Source organism: Bos indicus x Bos taurus, chromosome 23, assembly GCF_003369695.1.
Source record: "Bos indicus x Bos taurus breed Angus x Brahman F1 hybrid chromosome 23, Bos_hybrid_MaternalHap_v2.0, whole genome shotgun sequence".
NCBI classification, from domain to species: Eukaryota; Metazoa; Chordata; class Mammalia; order Artiodactyla; family Bovidae; genus Bos; species Bos indicus x Bos taurus.
Window position 1 is genome coordinate 17,063,097 of NC_040098.1, and position 21,485 is coordinate 17,084,581.

A 21,485-nucleotide genomic window follows, 5' to 3' on the forward strand; every position below is an offset into this window, starting at 1 on the left:
CAAGACCCACGAGGGGAGAAAGCAAGACTGTACTATTTCACTCAAAGCTTAGTTCTATGTCTGGCACACAGTAGGTACTCAACAAACACTCACCAAATGGATAAGAGGGCAGAACATGGGCTTTGGAGTCTATGCCAGCACCCCCGCTTTCTTGATGTGCAAACTTAAGCTCTCTGAGACTCAGCTTTCTCATTTGTAAAATCATAATGATAATAACAGTTAACAGTGGTTGAGTGCTTACTACATGCTAGGCACATGGTAATCACACCTACCCTCACTGAGTTACTTTTATTAGACATGATATGGAGTAATGGTAAGTGGCTCAACCACAATAGCTGCTATTATTGTCCTTATAAATTTCTTTGAGGAACTGACTTTGAATTTGGAAATGAATCATGAGACAATCCAGGAAAACCTCCCAGTCCCCCCGCACGCCAACAAGCCTCCACGCATCCATCCTACCTTGACTCAGGAGACCCTGGCTGGGCTCGGCCATCAGGTAGGTGCATCTAATTTTGAGCAATGCAGGACACCAGAAGAAAGAAGAAAAAAAAAAACATGTTTCTGACAGGAGGGGTCCTTGAGCAGTGGGAATACCAGGGCCTGCCCTTCTAGGATTCTTCCCTCTCTCTGCCTCATGGTGACCGGGCTCATAGCTACTCATACCCTTGCCCTTCTGCACCTGAAACTTCCAGTCTTCTTTCCCTCGATGCTCCTGGGCTTGGGGCCACACCCCTGAGGATGCCCCGCCAGCCACAAGCCCACTGGGACTCAGTCCCTCACCTCCTTTCCTGTCCTTCCCGTCCACCCCTCTGTGCATGGACAGACTCCATTCCCAAGAGAGACACAGAATGGAGAGCTGATGATACAGCCTCACACAAGGAGACCTCCTGCTGGAATTCTTTTTAGCCTGGGCCATGTCATCTTATTCTTGTATTCACAAAGGCTCTCAGTTACTACTGGCCTGAGTCCTAAACAAAACAGGGTCAAAGGGAGTTCATCTCTGGCCTTCAGCCTTCATCGGAGCCCTCTCTTCATCTACCCTGGTCTTATTCAAGGTACCCTCCTCCCTTGAATCTGTTGTCACTTGAGTGTAGCACTTGGAACACGCCAAAACACGAACGGTGCCCAGCACACAGTAGGCAATTTTATGATCAAATATATTTGGGAAACAATTAAGAGTTAATACCTGTCACCTGCAGGCTGACTCTGATCTGCAGACATAGTCTGCTTGGCTGGACTGTTTTTAAAAACCCTGACTATGGATATCATTAGTTGGCGCATTGGCCCTCCAGTCCACACAATCCATACCAGGCCATTCTGCTTATTGACTTTACCTGCCTGGATCCTGTGGGCAGCTAAGGTTTCTCGCCTCTGCAACTACATGAGGTATCCCCTCATATTGATTTCTCCCAAGAACCCACTCCCCTCCCCCGAGCAATGTCCACTAAACATTCTATGGAACTCCTATTCTAAGCAATAGACTTTGAGAAATGCTGTCACAATATGGTCTCCCTCCCCAGAAGGGAACAATTTCATAGGAAGTCCCCTAAGGATTCAGATCTAAGGGGACAAGACCACTCCCACTGTGTGGTCCCTGGGCACCTGATGAGGCCTTGACCATGACATGCATCATTTGGGACCTGATATATATTTTGGCCACCTCTTTAGTGAGATTATAAGATCTATGGGCAAAAGACTGAGTCACAGTTGATTTCGTATTCCACAGTGTCTGATTAACGTTTGTGGAATAAAGAAAAGAACGGAAGTATCAGAGGGGTTTGGAGGACAGGACTAGGCACTGCACTGGACTCAGCTCTGGTTGGCACGCGCGCACCCTGAGATCCCTGGATTAATGTCCACTCTGAGGATACCTGGGGCCACACGGCACTGGGAGACAGCTGCTGGTGCTGAGACCCCATGTTGTTGAGGTGGATGCTGCCAGGGGACAGGAGCGGCCGGTGCGGGAGGGCACTGCTGGCCCGGTTCAGGTCGGAGCTGGCTGCGTCTCCCATTCCTGTATCTGGAGGTCCCAGGTCCCCGTGGGAGCTCAGCATGGCCTGGGCCTGCCTGTCGCCTGGATAAGTCTTGGGCTGACCATCCTCAGGCTGCTGGTGCTGAGGCAGGTGGCTCTGCTGGTACACGGGGTGGCCGTAGGGCTGCTGGGGCTCCTGGTAGTAGTACTGGGGCATGGAGCCCAGCTGAATCAGCTGGACTGCATGCGCCTGCTCTGGGGTGTATTGATGGGGGTCCCTATGATAAGAAGAGGGCTGTAGGTGCATCTGGGGCTGCTGCGGCTCTGGCAAAGGCTGTATCATGGGTGGGGACTGGTAATACTGAGGTATCTGCATTGAACCCTGCCGCGGCTGCGGCTGCGGCTGGGGCTGTGGCGGGCGAATCTGCTGTTGTGGTGGCGGCTGCATTTCTTGCATGGACACCCGCTGTTGCCCGGCGTGTGTCTGTTGCTGCGGTGGGTAATACTGATGCGGCTGCAGCTGCTGCATGTGCTGGGATAGCATCTGGGGGGCCTGCAGCGACTGTCCGCCCTGCACCGGCATTTGGGCCAGCGGCTGCTGGTAGTCGTAATACAGGTGCCCTTGGCTCGGGTGCTGCCCGACCTGGAGAGCCGGTTTGGACAGCCCACCAGTGAAACCAGGGTGAGGCTGCTGGGACGCCTGCTGGTAGCGCGACGGGAGAGCCGCTGCTGGGGCCTCCATGGGCTTCTGGGACAGCAACTGGCGGAGGGCGCTGTCGGGCGCTCCATCCATTACTGCTGACTGGGTGTGCAGCACCTGGGCCATATTGTTGACCTGAATTCGCAGGTTTTGGTTGGCAAACACCTGGGTGAAAGAGTCTAGCTTGTGCAGGACACCGCTGGTGAGCTTCTGGGTCCGGATCTCGCTGGCCTGCGAGTAGGTGTACTGGTAGCCATCGGTGGGCTCCGCCTGGGCCGGCGCCCCCCACATCATGTTCGAATTGGTCAGGTTTCCACGTAGCTGGACATGGTTTCCAGGCCCTGCGTGGCCTCCCCACCCTCCCTGCCTCGAGGTATCCACTTGGCCAAGGTTTTTGGAGCCAACAGCCAAGCCTAGACCATCCCGAGTGTCTTGAGGGAAGTGGGGGGAGATGGGTGATGCCTGAGGGGCATCCATTCCAGCCCCGGGCACTGTATTCCCATAGCTGTGGTTCAGCCCGCCGTGGACGCCAAGTGGTGGCTGTTGGTAGAAAAGGTTCTCACCACCGTGGGCCACATGATTGGTCTTGTATAGCTGCTGGTCTCCCATGGTGCCTGCCCTGGTTGTGAATGTCCAGCCACAAAACCATACAAAAAGGTCAATGACACAAACCCGAAAGGACTGAAACCCTGAGAAGCAGAGAGAAAGCGTCCACACTACTCCACGGCTGACATGTCCGTGACCGTGGCTGCAGCCAGGTGTTCCTGTTGGCCTCTACCACGCATGTGCAGAGCGAGGGGTTTTACATCCTCACCCGGGCTAAGGGACGGACCAAATGCCACCGTGGTGAAGAAATGCTGCTCACACCTGCAAGACAAGTTGCAAAGGACAGGAAAGACTTACTTGGCTGTTTTGCAATGAGCAACTGTATCTACCACGACTCATTAGAGAAATAAACACAAAACGGGAGCCTGGATTAGAAATAGCCAGTTTCATACACGCCACACCTTTACACTGATTCCGCAGATCTCGACCCTCACGTGAGATGTGAACTCTCTTACTTTCAAGCCATTGCTCAACGGCTCATTAGTTCATCGATTCGTTAATTCATTGTTTTGCTCACTGATTAATTCATCCGTTCTTCTGGGACCCTGCTATTGAAAGCCCAGCACTACTGTAGGGCCTAAAAGGATATGAAGAAGTTTAAGACACTCATAAATCAATTCATCTGGTCAACAAATACTTATTAGACACAGACATTTACTAAGTGGAAGACGCAATGCTTAAAGGAATGATTAAGACATGGGCCAGATCTCGAGGAGCTTACAGTGGAAAAAGAAGTTGGTCACATGAATAACTACAGTACAAGGAGGAAAGAGATGCATGTATAGAAAGGGAAAAATAACAGATATGGAACTCATAGGCTGAAGGGTATATTTCTAGCAGAAGAACAGTTTCAAAGAAGAGCAGTGCACGTCAGTACACAGCTACCTGATCCTTGGGAATCCCTGCTCAAAGAAACATCTGGGCACAGTGCTGATCACCTGGCCAGAGTCTATGATGTGCCTGGACTCAATAAATCAATAAATAAGTAGATAAACAAATAGGCTGAGCCAATCAAGTTCCCTCTCTTAGAAACATGAACTAGGGGGTTTCCCTGGTGGTCCAGTGGTTAAGAATCTGCCTGCCAGTGCAGGGGACATGAGTTCGATCCCTGATCCAGGAAGATCCCACATGCCACAGAGCAACTGGGCCCCTGCGCCACAACTACTGAGCCCACACTCAGAACGCTGAAAGTGAGACACTCTAATAAATACGTAGTAAATCTTATTTGCAAGCTAGGTGGTTTCCAATTCTTGTTTTTCATTAGGAAGGCCCAGGAGAATTAAAATACAATTGTCAGTGATAGATCGCTATGTGATTTTTGGTACATAACTCAGAAGCAGATCAAGAACACACCACTTTAATAAAACTCGTATTTTTTATCTATTAGTTTATATGAATGAGAGTTTTCAGTGTTTACATCTATATAAATGAAAAATGGAAATATAATAGATGCTGGTCTGTGTCTCATATCTCATGCAACAAATAGTATTCTTCCATGGACAGATAAGCAAAAACAATAAACAAGAAACAACCCAGCACCAGCAAGAGCCTACCTCTGGATCTGGGTGACGACTGCATGGGTGGTGGGGTGCTTACTCTGTGATAACCCGAGTTGCACACTCGGACTTCATCACATATGTATATGTTGTGCCTCAATTAAAAAATGACTTAGCCAAAGCATGGAAGCAAGCTAAATGTTCATCAACAGGTGAATGGATAAAGAAGACATACACACACCCACACACACCACACACACACACACATAAAGGAACACTACCCATCCATAGACAAGAACAAACTAATGCCATTTGCAGCAACATGGATGCAATCTAGATTGTCATACTGAGTGAAGTAAGTCAGAAGGAGAAAAGCAAATATATCACGTAAAAGTGGAATCTAAAATATAGCACAAACGAACCTAACTACAAAAAAGAAACAGACTCACAGACACAGAGCTCAGACTTGTGGTTGCCAAGGGAGGAGGGTGGGAGAGGGATGAACTGGGAGTTTGGGGCTGGCAGATGTAAACTATTACACTGAGAATGGATAAACAACGAGGTCCTACTGTTTAGCACAGGGAACTATATCCAGTCTCCTGGGATAAACCATGATGGAAGAGAATATTTTTAAAAGAATGTGTAAAACTGAGCCACTGTGCTGTACAGCAGAGATTGGCACAACATTGTAAATTAATTATACTTCAAACAAAAAAAAACCCCAACACCGCAAATAAAAAAGTGTATTTACTTGAAAAACAATTAAAAATTACTTTAAAAAGTCTCCAGCATCACCATCTAAGGTATATTTTCAATATAATTTTAGTTTTTATGTGTATTATTTATCCAAATTAGAATATACTTTATGCTATCTTGATCAACTGTACACTTTTAATAATCATTATAATGATAACTCAAACAGGAAGAAAATTTTAGAACTTAGAACTTTATGATTTCAGGAAATTTTAAAAGTTTTAACTTCATATAAAGTTGTTACAAAAAATTAGGACAGAGAAACAACTGATAGAGTTTTAGGGACAAAAACATATTACATTAGCATAAAATTCCACGGGGGAAGTGAAACAGAAATAAAATTTCAGGAGAAAAAGGAACACTGACTATTAATGAAGAACATGTTCATGCATTTTTAAAATGGATGATGTGGGTATCAAATTCCATGGTGTTTAGATTCCACTGGATAAATTTAAAACAGTGATGTCATAGTTTTACTTATAAATATCAATGTTTACAGTGTACTGGAAATTGCATCTTCTGCAGACATATGATAAAAAATGTAGATGTAAACTTAAAAATGTGTGAGGGGGTAAATGGTTTTACAATATCCTTTTATGGAGGATTTTAAGCAGGAAGTTTTTGAAGACCCTCCCTCCAACTGGGAGCAAATCTAAGTTGGTCTCTGTCCCTTTCTGAATAAGAGATGGAGATGGACAAATTCAGGGTGAGGCATTTGGTTTGGTGGAATGAAGGGAGGAACAAGGAAAGCAGTGGGGTGGGACAAAGGCTGGGTCAACGTGGCTGGAGCAGACCCTGAAGATGAAGTCTTGAGGACTCCCAGGGACCACCCCCTAAGAGGGTCTGACCTCCTGATCAGCCTCCTGCTCCACACCCCCATTTCCAAGTTCAAAGCAAACTCAACATCTTCTCCCCACAAATGGATGCTCCTCCAAAGCCCTTGGGACTTCCCTGATGGTCCAGTGGTTAAGACTCCACGCACCCAGCGAAGGGGGCTCAGGTTTGATCTCTGGTCAGGGAACTAGATCCCACATCTGAAAAAAAAAGATCCTGCAGGCCGCAACTAAGACCCCTGAGTGTTTGTGTGCTAAGTCGCTTCCGTCGTGTTTGACTCTGTGTGATCCTCTGGATTCTAGCCTGCCAGGCTCCTCTGTCCATGGGATTTTCCAAGCAAGAACACTGGAGTGGCTTGCCGTGCCCTCTTCCAGGGCATCTTCCCGACCCAGGGATGGAACTTGTGTTTCTTATGTCTCCAGCATTAGCAGGTGGGTTCTTTACCGCTAGTGCCACCTGTGAAGCCTAACTAAGACCCAGCACAGCCTAAATATTTTAAGATAACAAACCAAAACAAAGTCTCACCCTTGACTCTTGCTTCCCCCTTAACCAACCACCACGACCCATCAGTTTACCACCTAGTATTTTCTGAACTCGATCCATCGTCCTCTGGTTCCACTACCAGCACCCTAGTCCAGGGCACTGTGGTTATCTTCCGCGCCACCCCCAGAGCATTCTGATTGGTGGTCTCCCTGCTTCCAGTCATGTCCATTCTCCACACAGCAGCAGCAGATCTTTCCGAAATGTACTGTGGTAACATCATCCCACTGTTTAAAACCTTTCCATGGCATCTTTAGTACCGTTTAAAATTACAGTTTAAAATAAAAATCATAACAGGGCTGACAGGGTTCCCCATGGTTTGTTCCCAGCCTCAGGATATAACCCTTTCCTCCTTGTTCTCCCCACCAACTCCCTGTCCACATTCCCAGTCACTCTGGTCTCCCAGACTGACCAGGTTCCATGAATCTGCCAAGCTGTCTCTTACAACAGGGCCTTTGCACATACTGCCCCTCCCCAGTTTGGAGAGCTTTCCCCTTCCCTTCTCCACCTCTTTATCCAACCAAGTCCTGGGCACCCTTCGGTTCTCAGCCCAAACTATACTTTCTTAGAATGTCTATCCTAACCTCAACTCCCAAGGCTACATCAGGGTCATTTCTTTTATGTTCTCATAAAACCATATCCCTCTCCTTCAGACCACTCTTCTCAGCCTGTAACTGTATTTCCACCAGTGTAATTATTTGATTCACGGATCTTTTCTTACCAGGGCAGGGACCATGTCGTTTTTTTTGCCTATTATGACCAACCTAGATAGCATATTAAAAAGCAGAGACATTACTGTGCCAACAAAGGTCCATCTAGTCAAGGCTATGGTTTTTCCTGTGGTCATGTATGGATGTGAGAGTTGGATTGTGAAGAAAGCTGAGCAATGAAGAATTGATGCTTTTGAACTGTGGTGTTGGAGAAGACTCTTGAGAGTCCCTTGGACTGCAAGGAGATCCAACCAGTCCATTCCGAAGGAGATCAGCCCTGGGATTTCTTTGGAAGGACTGATGCTGAAGCTGAAACTTCAATACTTTGGCCACCTCATGCAAAGAGCTGACTCATGGAAAAGACCCTGATGCTGGGAGGGATTGAGGGCAGGAGGAGAAAGGGACGACAGAGGATGAGATGGCTGGATGGCATCACCGAATTGATGGACATGAGTTTGGGTAAACTCCGGGAGTTGGTGATGGACAGGGAAGCCTGGCGTGCTGTGATTCATGGGGTTGCAAAGAGTCGGACACGACTGAGCGACTGAACTGAACTGAACTGATGATTCTATTCCCCAAATCTACCATAATTCACAGTATATGGTAGGCCCTCTGATAAGAATTTCTTGACAGAGGGGTAATATTATTGAATGAATGAATCAATAAATGGAAAAAAAATTAAGAGAACAATGATCAAGTGTCCTGGTGAACTGATATACAGGAAAAGATATTCAGTGTAGGCTGAGCGAATATTAAATCCTCATAAAGAACGATTATATTTTACCTGGTCCTGATGGACACACAGGGTTTACAGAGCTGAGAGGACCAGCAAGGGTATCCCACCTGTGGGAACGTGCACAAAGGCAGAGATCAGGTGCAGGGGTCCATGCTGAGGCTCCATGTCCTTGTGAGGAACTCACTGATGATCAGGCTAAATTTGTATGGTCAGGGATAAATTGTGGGGGTCTTAAAATGATGTTCAGGGACATCCCTGGTGGTCCCTGGGACTCCAAGCTCCCAATGCAGGGGGCCCAGGTTTGATCCCTGGTTGGGGAACTGGATCCCACATGCCACAACTAAAGATTTTGCATGCACAATTAAGGATCCTGCGTGCTGCAACTGGGACCCAGCACAGCCAAATAAATGAAAAGGAAAAAAAAAATATGTCCAGCAGTGTTATCCTGTGGGCATTAGCCTTGGTGATATCAGAATGGCCTGCCTGGCTTAAACCTCACCACGTAACCTTCCTTGAAAGCCTTGCACCACGGCACCTCCCCCAGGAAGAATTACTTGCTGAAACTCACCAGACTCTAACCATGATCTGACTCTGTGTCTCTCCATTAAACACCGTGGGTGGAAGGGAAGCCAGATCATTTTATGTCTGTTGACCTGTCTGCTCTGTTGTGTTCCCAGACTGCTGCGCAAGAGGGATTACTTGGTGTTCTGAGCTACTGTATCCGTTATTTGTGGATAATTTCAGAACTGGGAACGTAGTTTATTTATAAAGAACCCTAGAAAGCAGAAAACACTAGAAAGTCAGAGGCGGGGCTCCCAAAGTGTTTTTTCCCAGGCCAGCAGCATCAGCATCACTTGGGAACTTGTAAATGCTGATTCTTTTTCTTTTCCTTTAAATTTATTTTTTATTGACATATAGTTGAATTACAATGTTGCACTAATTACTACTATACATCAAAGTGACTCAGTTATACATTCTTTTTTCATATCCTTTTTCATTTTGGTTTATCACAGGGATTATAGATTATAGTTCCTACTCTGCTTTACAGTAGGACCTTGTCATTTCTCCATTGTATATACACCAGTTTATGTAAATGCTGATTCCTGAGCCTCACCCAGACCCACTGAATGTCAGGGGTGGGGTGGGGTGGGGCCCAGCAGTCTGTGCTTTTTTTAAAAAAACATTTCTTTTTTGCTGTGTCGTGCAGCATGCAGGATCCCAGACCAGGAATCAAACCTGAGCCCCACCACCCCCAACATTGGGAGCACAGACTACCAGCCACTGGGCTGCCAGGGAAGTCCTGGCAGTCTGTGTTTTAATGAGCCCTCCTGTTCGGTCTGATGCCCTCTCAAGTTAAAGGCTGTCTGTAACTTCCAGACCTAGAAGAGCACCTGACTCAACAGTAGTAGGCAATCAAGAATCATATACTCTGTGTAATGGCTCTAGGTCCATCCACCTCAGTTCAACTGATTCACATTTGTTCCTTCCTATGGCTTAGTAATATTCCACCATATATATGTACCAAAACTTCTTCATCCATTCACCTGTTGATCGACATCTAGGTTGCTTCCTTGTCCTGGCTATTGGTGGGAGGTAAGCTCTAGAGGGAGGGGATATATTTATATATATGTGTATGTGTGTATATACACACATATATACAGCTATGACTGATTCACATTTTTGTACAGCAGAAACCAACACAACATTGTAAAGCAATTGTTTATTGCTCAGTCACGTCCTACTCTTCTGCAACCCCATGGGCTGTGGAACGCCAGGCTCCTCTGTCCACAGGATTTTCCAGGCAAGAATACTGGAGTGGGTTACCATTTCCTTATCCTCCAGTTAAAAAATTAATTGAAAAAAGTGAATACAGATATCATAAAATGGGAAAAAAAAGAATCATATACTGAATGGAAAAGAGGAAAAATGACTTCCCTGGGGAGATGTATTGAGGTAACGGCAAAACCATATGCTACTTATTTGATTAAGTTTATATATTTTTGAATAGATACTAAATTCACATGGTTCAAAATTCAAAAGGTATGAAAAACATACAAAAGGTATAAGAGCATACAAAAGAGTGAAAATAATCTCAAATAAATGCTTGACAATGAAATGAAAAGTTAGAGCAAATTTTTTATAAAGGGTACTTCAGCCAGCCAGCACCCCTCCAGACAATCACTCAGGTTTGTATATTCTAGAGACACTTTATGCTCATACAAGAATGCTTGTACATAGCCCCACCCCTACCCCATTTATACAGGCAGCAGCACACAGGGCCCACAGTTTAGCATCTGGTCAAATGTTTCTAAATAAAACATTTAAAACCTGGAAACTGTTCTTCTTGGTGGATTAGTCAATCCCACAGGACTGTTATAATACTAACTCAAGATTCAGGTCTTTATTATTTTGCTAATAAGGTCACTGCTTTTCTCATTATGTATTACACTTCCTATTGGGTAACTGGCACCGGGAACTTTTTCATTTATGAATGAATTAACAGAACAACTGCTTTCACATTTCTTTGGTCAAGTCCTTCCTTAGAACAAGACTCCTGGATTTTGGATTCAGCTCAACAAAAATGCTGCCTGCTCAGAACCTGAGATGCTCACTCTGATTCCTCTGAAGCATTAGAGTCAAATGACCTGCTTTGGTGTTATGCCCCCATTGGCTGCCCAGTCCTTCTAAGGCAGGGACAGCATCCTCTCCATTTGGGTTCCCAGAGACACTCATTGAGCTGCAATGCCAAGTCAGACAAATGAGGCCTAAAGCACTTCCCCCCCAGATTCCTATGCCTCTTTTCCCAGGGTGCTAGAGTGCCAGAGTCATGGAATGCTGTACATAGTAAGAAGGCTCTACGGAGATGTTTTAGCACAGGGCTTTTCTGTACAGGGCCAGAGAGTAAATATTTTCAGCTTTGTGGGCCATACAATGTCTGTCACAGCTCTGCGGTTGCAGTGTGAAAGCAGCCATAAACCATATATAAATGTGTGGTTGTGTTCTAACACAATTTTATTTATGGACACTGAATTTTATATAATTTTCACATGTCAAGAAATAGTGTTCTTTTTTGGATTTTTCTTCAACGTGAAAAACCCTTCTGGGCCCACAGGCCGTTCAAGAACAGGCTGGGGCTGGATTTGGTCCCAGTCACGGCATGCTGACCTCTGTTGTAGTGCATCAAAGTCCCTCTCCCCTCCCCTCAAGCCCCCCGGGGGTACAGGAGACAGGACGCAGTCTGCAAAGAAGGATGGAAGGGACCATCCTTGGAATCAGAGAGAGAGAGGAAGTTGATTTTGGCCAACGGTTCCGCAAGACTTGTTTGCTTACAATTCAGGGTAACACCATGCTCCCGCCAGACCACCACCGCTTGTTTGAGGAAGAAAAACCAAAAAGATTTTCCTTTTTTTGACACCAGGCTATCCTTCAGGGACTATACACACAATTCCCCTAGTGACTTGGCTTCGGTCTTAGGCAAGACTTCCTCTCAGGTCTGTCAAAGGAGCTTAACTTGGATGCTCCTGGAATTCTGTTCCCCGAAGGAAGCAGAAGCCAAGGGCAGTTCTCCAAGACATGGACTCGTGGCTCATGGTCTCCTTTCTAGCAACACTGTTGTTCTAAATGCTTTCTGATTAGTCTTCTAAATAAAGCCAGTGGGTGTTTTATAATCCAGTAACCCAATTACTGCGGACCAGTTCTGCCAATGCGGGCGATTAGAGCTGAGTCTTCCTCCACGCAGAGCGCCTGGCCCGTCCTCGCTCCCTCCAGCCCCCACTGCTCCCTGCCCCCAGTCTCACGCTGACTCTCAGCCCTGGGCGGGTTCACAAGCCTTCCTTTGGACACCAAGAGACATTTATTTCTACATCTTTCAGTCTCACCCCGTAACATCAATTGCTTCCTCCCAAGCCCCAGGAACCAGGAAGAAGCCTGACTCACAGCCTGGAGAGTTTGGACTTCACTTCCTGGGGCCGGCTCTCCACCAGGGCACGGAGATGGGAGCTATTTCACTTTCTGGGATGCAGTTCTCACTGTCTGTGCTCTCTCTGGGCCAACGGGAGTTCTACCAGAGAATTAATTAACATTGTCGTCCCCAGCCCTCGTGACTGCCACATGCCGCTTCCTTCCCACCCTAACTGGTATGAAGCAGTGTGGATGCTGAGGACACAGGGAGAAAAGGGGAGGGCCTCAGGAGTCTAGGGGAGCTTCCTGGAGGAGGCAGACATGGTCTGAGGGGGCCCTGTTGATCCATTTCTGGATACAGTTTTTCAAATCACCTCTCCTTGACAAATGGTTGGGACTAGGTGGGGAGATTAGGAATAAGAACTAGTGGGACTCCCCTTTGTGGTTCAGTGGCTAAAACTCTGCACTCCCAATGCAAGGGGCCGGGGTTCAATTCCTGGTCAGGGAACTAGATCCTGCATGTTACAACTAAGACCTGGCAAGGCTAAGTAAACAAATAAATATTTTTAAAAAGGAATAAGGACTAGCCGGAAGTTGATGAGAGATGTGCAGAGAGAAGGCAGGATGGGGAGACACCAGAACCATTCACACGTGAGTCCCTGGGCGACCTGAACACCGACTACTTCCTCATCACACGTCTCTCCTAAGGAGCTGCTGCTGGGAGAATTTTAGGAGTCACATGACCATATTTTAAAGACCTACTTTGCGCCAGGAGAGATGACTAGGTCATGACCACTGGCCTCCCAGCCTGGAGACTGGCATCTGGGCCTGGCCTTATCCTCCGTATTCCTTCCTGCAAACTCACACGGAGGACCTACTGTGCCAGCACCCTGCTAGGAGAGACAAAAGCCTGCAAACCTCTGTCTTGAGGCCCACAGCCTTGGGGTGGGGGCAGGTGCCAGGCTTCCTAAAGAGCCAAAAAATTTCACAAGGAGGAGGTGGAGGGGGCAGAGGAAAGCCTGGCGGGGGCTAGGGTCACTCTAGCCAGCACTCAGGAGGTGCTGTGGGCCAGTCCCCTGCTGCTGGGGACTCAGGGAGGGTCTCGGCAGGGTGACCAGATGGAGGGGTCTGGGCCAGGGTTGCAGGGAGGAGCCTCCACTCCTGCCTCCAAAGACCTGAGGCTCAGGGCTGTGAATCAGCACTGGGGGGTGCAGCCAGGGAAGAGCCCTGTTCCCACAGCTGTCCCGGGCAGGGCAGGGCAGGGCTGGGAGACTGGGAGGCTTCCCTCTGACGCAGCCTGAGGGAGCACGGAGTGAAAATGGAGGGAAGGAGAGGTGGCTGGCAGGTAGATGTAGATTCACTGGCCCCACTCCCAGAGACAAGAAACCTAAGAAAACACAAGTCAAGCACCCGAGGACTCTGCTCCTCACTCAAGCTCCACACCCAGCACCCTGGGCTGAGCTGCTGGGAGGGACTCCAGCTGTTCAGGCAGCACAGACTGGCTTCCTCTGCAGGGGAAGGGAGGCGGGCGGCCAGCACTGGCCCCTGGGACTGCACCAGCCCCCATCCCCAATGTCGCCCAGGATTCCAGGTAGGCTGCATGGTTAGGGGCTCAATTCACAAATGGAGCGGCTGGCTTGGCTTTGGTCTGTGATGTTGAAGATGTTCGATTGTGCAAAAAACAAATGCCCCTTGACACCCAAGGCCTGGAGAAGGAGCTGGTGTATCAGGGAAACCACCTCCCTTCTTTTTGGTAAACAGCCCACAGTTCATTGGGTAACAAAGCCTGGGATGCTCCCTTGTGTGGAAATAAGTGCGTGAAGGTTCTCGTGCTCTCTTGATTCTTCTGTCTGTGTTTCAGGCTTCTCTGGTGGCTCAGACGGTAAAGAATCCGCCTAGAATACAGGAGACCTGGGTTCGATCCCTGGGTTAGGAAAACCCTCTGGAGAAGGGAATGGCAACCCACTGCAGTATTCTTGCCTGGAGAATCCCATAGACAGAGGAGTCTGGCGGGCTACAGTCCATGGGGTTGCAAAGAGTAGAACATGACTGAGCGACTAATATGTACACTTGGCCCTTCTGTCTGCATTTCGGACGGGAGGTACCCCGGGTTATGACGTCAGTGCCACACTGGGCCATCCTGTCAACACAGGGCCCCAGCCTGGGGCAATGCCACGGCCCTTCTGACCCAGAGTTCTAAGACTTTGGGGGGAATTCTGGGAATCAGGAAACAAGCCAGAAGGACCTCTGGTGTCTGGGGCTGGAGGCTTTCCCAGCGGCACTTCCTGAGTCGGTCCCTCCTCCGGGCCCCTGTGAACCGGGTTCTGGCGGATCATCCTCAGTCCGCCCCCACCTTCCCAGCGGGGGTGAACTTGTCGAGGGCAGCTGGAGGCCCCTCTTGCTCGTTTCCAGGACCCAGCCTGGGCCCCATACCTGGCACTGTGCTAAGCAGGCGTTCGCTCAGTGGAGCCAGACACAAGGCCTCAGCCCCTCTCTCATTTCCCACCACCCCGGAGCCCCTGGACTGAAGTCTGACTCAGTGGCTTGGCTGCCCCTGGCGATGTCTCTTTAGTCCTTGTGCCAAGCGAGGGAGGCCAGCCTTCCTCATCAGAGAAGAGGGCACCCTGACCAGGATCCTACAGCCCACAGGAAGCTGTCAAGGGAGGGGAAGCAAAGGGTGGACAGCCCCGGGGATGGAATAGGGAAGATGCCCTGCGGGAGACGAGCTGACGCGAGCTGTCGCGACCACTTTTGAGACCACTTTTGGGAGGGTCCTGTCCCAAATGACAGCACACGCCAAGACTGAGGAAAAACTGCATGCTTTAAGTTACAGATGCTTCTAGGAATTCCAGTATTACAGAAAAAAGTTGGAAGTGAATATTCACCTGAGAATCCTGCTGTTCATGTTCTGTGTGCAATAGTAGGAGGATCACAGAGCCTGGCTTCCGTCTACCCAACAGGTTCTGAGAGGCCTCAGGAGATCAAGGGGCTGTCCTGCCCTTTGTGAGGTTTGCCCCCTCCTCTGGTAACCTCCATCCCTCCTGGGAAGCTCCCAAGCCTGTCTGGACTCGCTCAAGACCGATGTCCCCTTGGTCACTGGCTCTCATTACCTCACTGCCTCCATTTCTTGCCAAAGTAACTTTCCTTGGGACTACCCTGGTGGTCCAGGGGTTAAGAACCCGCCTTGCAATGAAGGGCATACAGATTTGATCCCTGGTCAGGGAACTATGACCATGGATGCCTCAGGGCAACTAAGCCCGAGTGCCACAACAAGAGAGCTCGCGTGATGAAACGAAGAACTGATGCAGCTGAATAAATAAATAAATAGTGAAAAAAAAAATAACTTCCCTTGGCTGCTCTAAGATCAGAGGGCCGAAGTGATGCATCCACCAGGGGCCCCAGCAGCTGGAGCAAGAAGGCAGGCATGGGGTTCTCAGAGCCTGGGGGGCCTCAGGGAAAGGGAGGACCAAGCCCTGGGCAAAGATCTGTAGGCCCAGACACATGTCACTCCTCCAGGTCAGTTCTCAGACGAGAACCAGAAGAACCTTGGGTGTTCTACTTCTCCACCATTGCCAGACTCTAAGTTCTATAGAGGCAGAGCTGTCTTAAAAGCTCTGCTTTTACATCTCTCCCTTGCTTCTCCATGATGGCATGAGCAGTGTTTGACCCAAAGCCAACCCACTCAATGTTTAGGGAAAGCAGTCAACAAGCTTGTCAAACTTCCCTTCTCTTTTGCATCCACAGGTCGTCAATTTACGTCACATTGAATTAACTGAGATCTTGTGAGATCTTAGTTTGTGAGATCTTAGTTCCCCAATCAGGGATTGAACCCGGGCCCATAGCACTGAAAAGTGCCGAGTCCAAGCCACTGGACCGCCTGGGAGTTCCGTCTCTGTGCATTTCATGTATTAGTTACATGTCTTCAGGTCGGGTGCAGACCCTCTGGGGGCCAACAGCTGGGTTCCCCATGGTGCTCAGAGCAGAGGTGGGTAGGGCAGGGTCTTGGTGAACATTTTCAGAGATGAGTGCAACTCTTTTTTCCAAAGGCTTTCACAGTAGGATTTCTGACAAAGCTGACATCTAGACATCACGTTTCAGGAAATGGGTGAGCAAAGACAGGTCTCTTAAGATCTCCTTGAGTGCCTGTTTAACCCCCTAAGGAGCTGTTTGGGATAGAAATCCCCAGCCTGAACCCCCAGCTGCTCCTGGCCGAGTTGAACCCCTCAACACTTTAGAGGGGACATGGCACCCTCTGCTTGAAAAAGGGAGAAGAAAAAAGCCTATGACCTGAACCTCAAAAGCTTTTCGTCTCAGCAGATGACCCTAACTCCACTTCATAGAGAACAGGTTCTCTATGAACACCTCCACTTTCTGACTCTCACACAAACATCCACCTTCCACCTGCACCCCAACAACTCTCTCTCCACTCATCTTAAACGCTGGAAGGGCCTGGATCAGAAACATGGGATCCCAAGAGCTCACCTCCCCCACTTCCAATCGGCTATCAATTCCAGTTGGCTTCTCCTCCATAACATTCCCTGACCACCTTCTTCTCTTATCCCCACTGTCCCAATCCACAGAACAGTCCTTTATAGCTGGCCTCACCTGCTCTAGCCCTACCCGCTCTACCCCACTGTCCACAACACCTCTGCTTCAAACCACCAGTGTGCCCTCTGTCCACAGAAGCATCCATAGAGCTTAGCCTAGCAGAGGGCACCCCACGATTTGGCCTCACCTCCTCTTTCAGTGATTTACCCCACCATTCACCCATACACGTCTTGAACCCCCTACATGGAGCCACACAGAGTCTCCAGAATTTGGTCCCTCTGCCTGAAATCCCCTTTTCCCCCTTTCTCCTTTTTCTCAACCTATAAGTTCCTGTTGAAACCTATCTTTTATAACGCCTTCCTTGATTCTCAGACATTCAATGAAATGAAGTTTTTACTGAGGGCCCTCTATGTCCTAGGCACAGTGGACACGGTGAGGGGGGTGCAAGACGTGGTGTCAGGGGCTTGCCATCGAGGGATGGGGGAGTGTCAGACAACGACAGATCCAAGTCTGTGACTGTGATGAGGGGTTACAGCAGGGGCTGTGACCTCAGCAGAAGGTCAGGGGAGAATCCTCTGTGTGACTCAGTGATACAGCCACTTGCAGGATGAGAAGGGTGTAACAGGAAAAACAGAGCCTCCCAGACAAAGTCAAGGACAGCACAGGCAAAGGCCCTGTGGCAGGTGGGAACGCAGTGGACACAGGAGCAGAAATAAGGCCAGAGTGGCCAGAACAGGAGCACAGCAATGAAACTGGACAGGGGCAGGGGCTGGACCACCCCAGGTTCCCAAAGGCTAGGGGTTTTATCTTTACATCCAGAGCAACTGAGGAACAAGCCAAGTGTTTGGAGCAGTGTGTTTCTGTGTGTGTGTGTACAAGCATGTGTCCCTGATCAGATTTCCATTAAGCAAAGGCCACAGGATGGAGGAGAGATCAGCAAACCTTTTCTGTAAAGGGTTGGATAGCATATATTTTAGGCTTCACAGCCAGGAGGCAAAATTGAGGTTATGATATAGACATTTGTATCACAAAAGGAAAAACAGATTTCTACAAACTTCTTGAGGAAAACTCAAAATATAAGAGTAATTGAGTATAATTTTTTATAATGTAGATCTAATGAGAAGAATGGGATTATTTTTTGGAGGGATAACATTTTGTTGAATTGGGTTCAAAGTCAGTGTCCCATATCATCAAATCACCCTATGGACAAAACATTTCTAGCTCGTGGGCTGCACACACAATCGGGCAGTGGCTGGATTGGCCCCAGGGCCATAATCTGTGGACCCCTGGTCAGAACAACGGGCTGCAGGAGGGTGAGTGATGATACGGATGGATGCGGGGGGCACTCAGCTTAGTGATGGTCTGAGCCAGGCAGTTCGGATGTGGGTGGTGATGGAAGGGCATCTGGGGGTGAGCCTGACAGGACTTAGCGATGAGATGGGCACAGGGGTGTGGGAGAAGTGAGTGTCAAGATGACGCCTAGATCTGCATCTAAGACGGAGCACCGCGAAAGCACTTTCATTCCGAGACCTATGACAGGAGCTGTCACAGAGGCAGCTGGACCGAGGGCTCCAAGGTTCAGCGAGGCTGGCGAATCCCCTGACAACAGGGGGGAAGTGAAGACAGAGACAGGAGGAAGGACGGCTGGAGGGCAAGTGAGAAGGCAAGACTCGGGCTGTGTGTCTTGATTACACCACTTAGTGCCCCGGTTCCAGCTGTTTTATCTGCCTCAGCCACCAGACTGGGCCTTCTCTAAGGAGTACCTACTGGGGTCAGCACGATACAGGGCACTGCTGGGAGCTAAGGACACAAGACAGGGAAGAGAGAGGAAGCGGGCACATTTCACTTCTGCAGGCTCATACAGAGAAGAGCCCCCTCCATTCACAATGGAAGCCCACTTCCCACTTCCACCCTCAGAGCCCACCACCTCCCTGGCTAACCTTCCACGGGAGCTGCTTTCTGTAAGGGTCATGGGACCTTCCCTGATCACTTAAAATCATTCAAGCATGTGCGTGCAAACACAAGCACACACAAATCTCCCACCCACCAACCCTGGCCACATGATTTGTGGTGATGTATTGACAACATGCTCATCAGCTGTCAGTTCAACATGTCTAAATATTATGTTCCATCACCCAGAACATCTTTTTTTTTTTTTTTTTTTAATTAAAAAAAAGTGGCAGTCCCAGTCACAGCAAGGAGGGGAGAAAGGGAAAAAAGCCATAGGTTAATGAAAATCAATTCTCCTTTCTTCCTCCTTTTCTTTTCTTTCTCTTGCCTTTTTCTAAACAGAAGAGTGACAAGCTTGTGGCTCCGTCTCTCCAACAGCCCTGGGACGAGGAGGTCAGGGCTGACATGGAGACTGACCCACCCTGGCGGCCGTGGGTGTGTCTGCCTGCGGTCAGTGGAGCTCAGAGCAGACCCGTCCCCTGAGGCAACGGCCACGAACCCTTTGGCCCACGTGGAGTCTCTGGTAAGGACAGTGAGAAGTTCACGGGAGGGCGTGCTTGTCCTCACGGCCAACAGTAGCCTTCTGGAAAGCACTGGACAAAGCACCGACATCCACTATTTTGTTTTGTCCCCACCACAGGCCTGTGAGTTCAGAATTGCTTTCTCCATTTCAGAGATGAGGAAACTCACATGCAGGGGATGATGTACCCATGGCTATACACATGCAGCTGGGGACTAAACCTCCAGCCCTCTGATGCCAGGACGGGGTGTCCTCTGATACCGTGCAGTGCCCTTCGTTCATCTGTCACAGATCAGAGTAGCATGAAGTTACTTGCCCTAGCTGGACCCCTGCAGCGCTCCCCAGTTCTGACGGGTCAAGGAGAGCTGGCTTATACCCTGGCGTAGACACGCCCTGGCCATCAGCTCCAGGCAGCCTTCAACCATCCAGCATACAGCTATGGAAGTATGAGAAAGAATCTGATGCAACTTATACCCCAAGTTCTTTCTCTTTCTAGGTTTAAAGGGCTAGCTTCAGTTCTCTGAAACCTTTTTTTTTTTTTTTTTAATCATCAGGAACTTTTCTCACTGGAGAGAAACAAAATGGATTATGTGGCAGGCGTTTCCCTTACAGAGGCACCCAAAGCACCAGACTCTGGAGTCAGAAGACCAGAGTTCAAATCATTAACATTCCATGGCAAAGTGAGAACTGGGCAGGCCTATCTAATCTCTTTTTTGAGTTTTTCTGGGGCCTCAGTTTTGACATCTGTCAAAGGGGCGTAACAACACCTCGTTGCTCCAGGTTTTGGGTGAAGGTTAAACAGGAGAAGGCTTGGGACATGCATGGTGGCCAGGGAGGACTCACAAAGTCTCACCGCCTGGGTGGGGTTTCTGCTGTTTTGTTTTGACTTGGGTACAGTTTAGATCAGGCTCAGTGACTCAGGGATGATTAAATATGTTTAGTTATTTGTTTCCTGGGCAACCTTCAGCCTTCCCTTGTGTTTCAGTGAGCAGCACAGCTCTCAGGGGCAGAAATGGCTAGACGTGGACGCAGCAAGGAAGAGAGAAAAACCACAGCTGTGTGGGCCCCTCTGGTGTGGTGATAGGTAACCTCTCTTCCCCTGACACCCCTCTGAAGCACCACCGCATCGGAGAACATGCACCTTTATCCCCAGGGAAGATCCAGAGTTGCCATGGAAAGGCTAACGTCCATTTAATATACTGTTCGCCAGGCGGAGGAAGAAGCAGGGGGCGCACAGGCCCACATGACTTGCTCATTGATGAAAGATGCTTTTGGGGCAGGCTGGTCCCTGTGAGAGAGGCCTGCAGATCTCCACAGGTCAGTGCGACTCGGTGGTGCCCGAGGGACTCAGTGTGGCCGTGGGTCAGGCCGAGCTCTCCAGTGAGGCTACCGTTAACTAAGAAGGTATTCTGCTCTCTGGGGTCTGGCTCGCAGGCTGCTCAGACTCCAGGAGAAGGAAAGAGAGGTAATTCTTGAGAGGCCACCTCAAGCTTAGGGATATTAGAGGTTATCATTAAAGCAAGAAGCTGAAAGGGGTGCCGCCCCAGTTACCCGGAAAGAGACATTTCATTCCCTCTACCATGCCTAATAAGGAGATAATCTACTTCCTTTCCTGTTTCAAGGGGGGCTCCAGTTCTCAGATTCCAGGAAATTGGCAGTAACTGTGTCCATATCTGATGTTTCCTTACTTGCAGTTACAGCCTCCTGGCCTCTCAAACAACAGCCCCCTTTAAGGGACGTGGGACATGCTGTCTGGCAGGGCTGGCCCAGGCAAGCAGGCCTTGGTGCCCACATCTGCCACCTAATGTGATGGGTGAACAAGACCCTTTCTAGTGGAAGCTCTGAGTCCCTCAGAGTCCATGCCAGCCTCCCAGAAGTTAGGGGGAAAAGGAGGCCAACCCTTGAGATTTGGGGAACACTTCTAGACCTGTTGTTTTTCTGTGAGTTTTGAGCTAAACTGTGGAAGCTCCAAAGGAGGAAAAGAGTTCCAAAAGATCGCACGTGGCAGGAAGAAGCCAACCTGAGGGAGAAAGAGCGGAGGCCTCTGGTCGTTGGCCAAAGAAGCCCTCAGAACCACACACGACCAACAAGAGCCTCCGCATGACTCGAGTGTGCCCCAAGACATAAACAAGAAGGCATCATGGAAGTGCAGAGGAACAAACCCCGGTTATTTCTACTCCACCGATGAGAGCAGCACGGCCTCTCTGTCTCTCCCGC

General features: G+C 49.0%; 1 protein-coding gene across 10 annotated transcripts in view; it reads right to left on the bottom strand.

Moving 5' to 3' along the window:
* The window catches only part of TRERF1 (transcriptional regulating factor 1), a 209,925-nt gene that overhangs the window by 39,263 nt on the left and 149,177 nt on the right, over nt 1-21,485 (bottom strand). For all 10 annotated transcript variants that reach the window (XM_027524008.1, XM_027524009.1, XM_027524011.1 and 7 more), the window contains 2 exons: nt 1,875-3,542; nt 463-509 (listed from right to left, as the gene is read on the bottom strand). In XM_027524008.1, coding sequence (XP_027379809.1) covers nt 463-509; nt 1,875-3,284 — 1,457 coding nt within the window. In that variant the 5' untranslated portion in view covers nt 3,285-3,542. The remainder of the gene's footprint in view (nt 1-462; nt 510-1,874; nt 3,543-21,485) is intronic.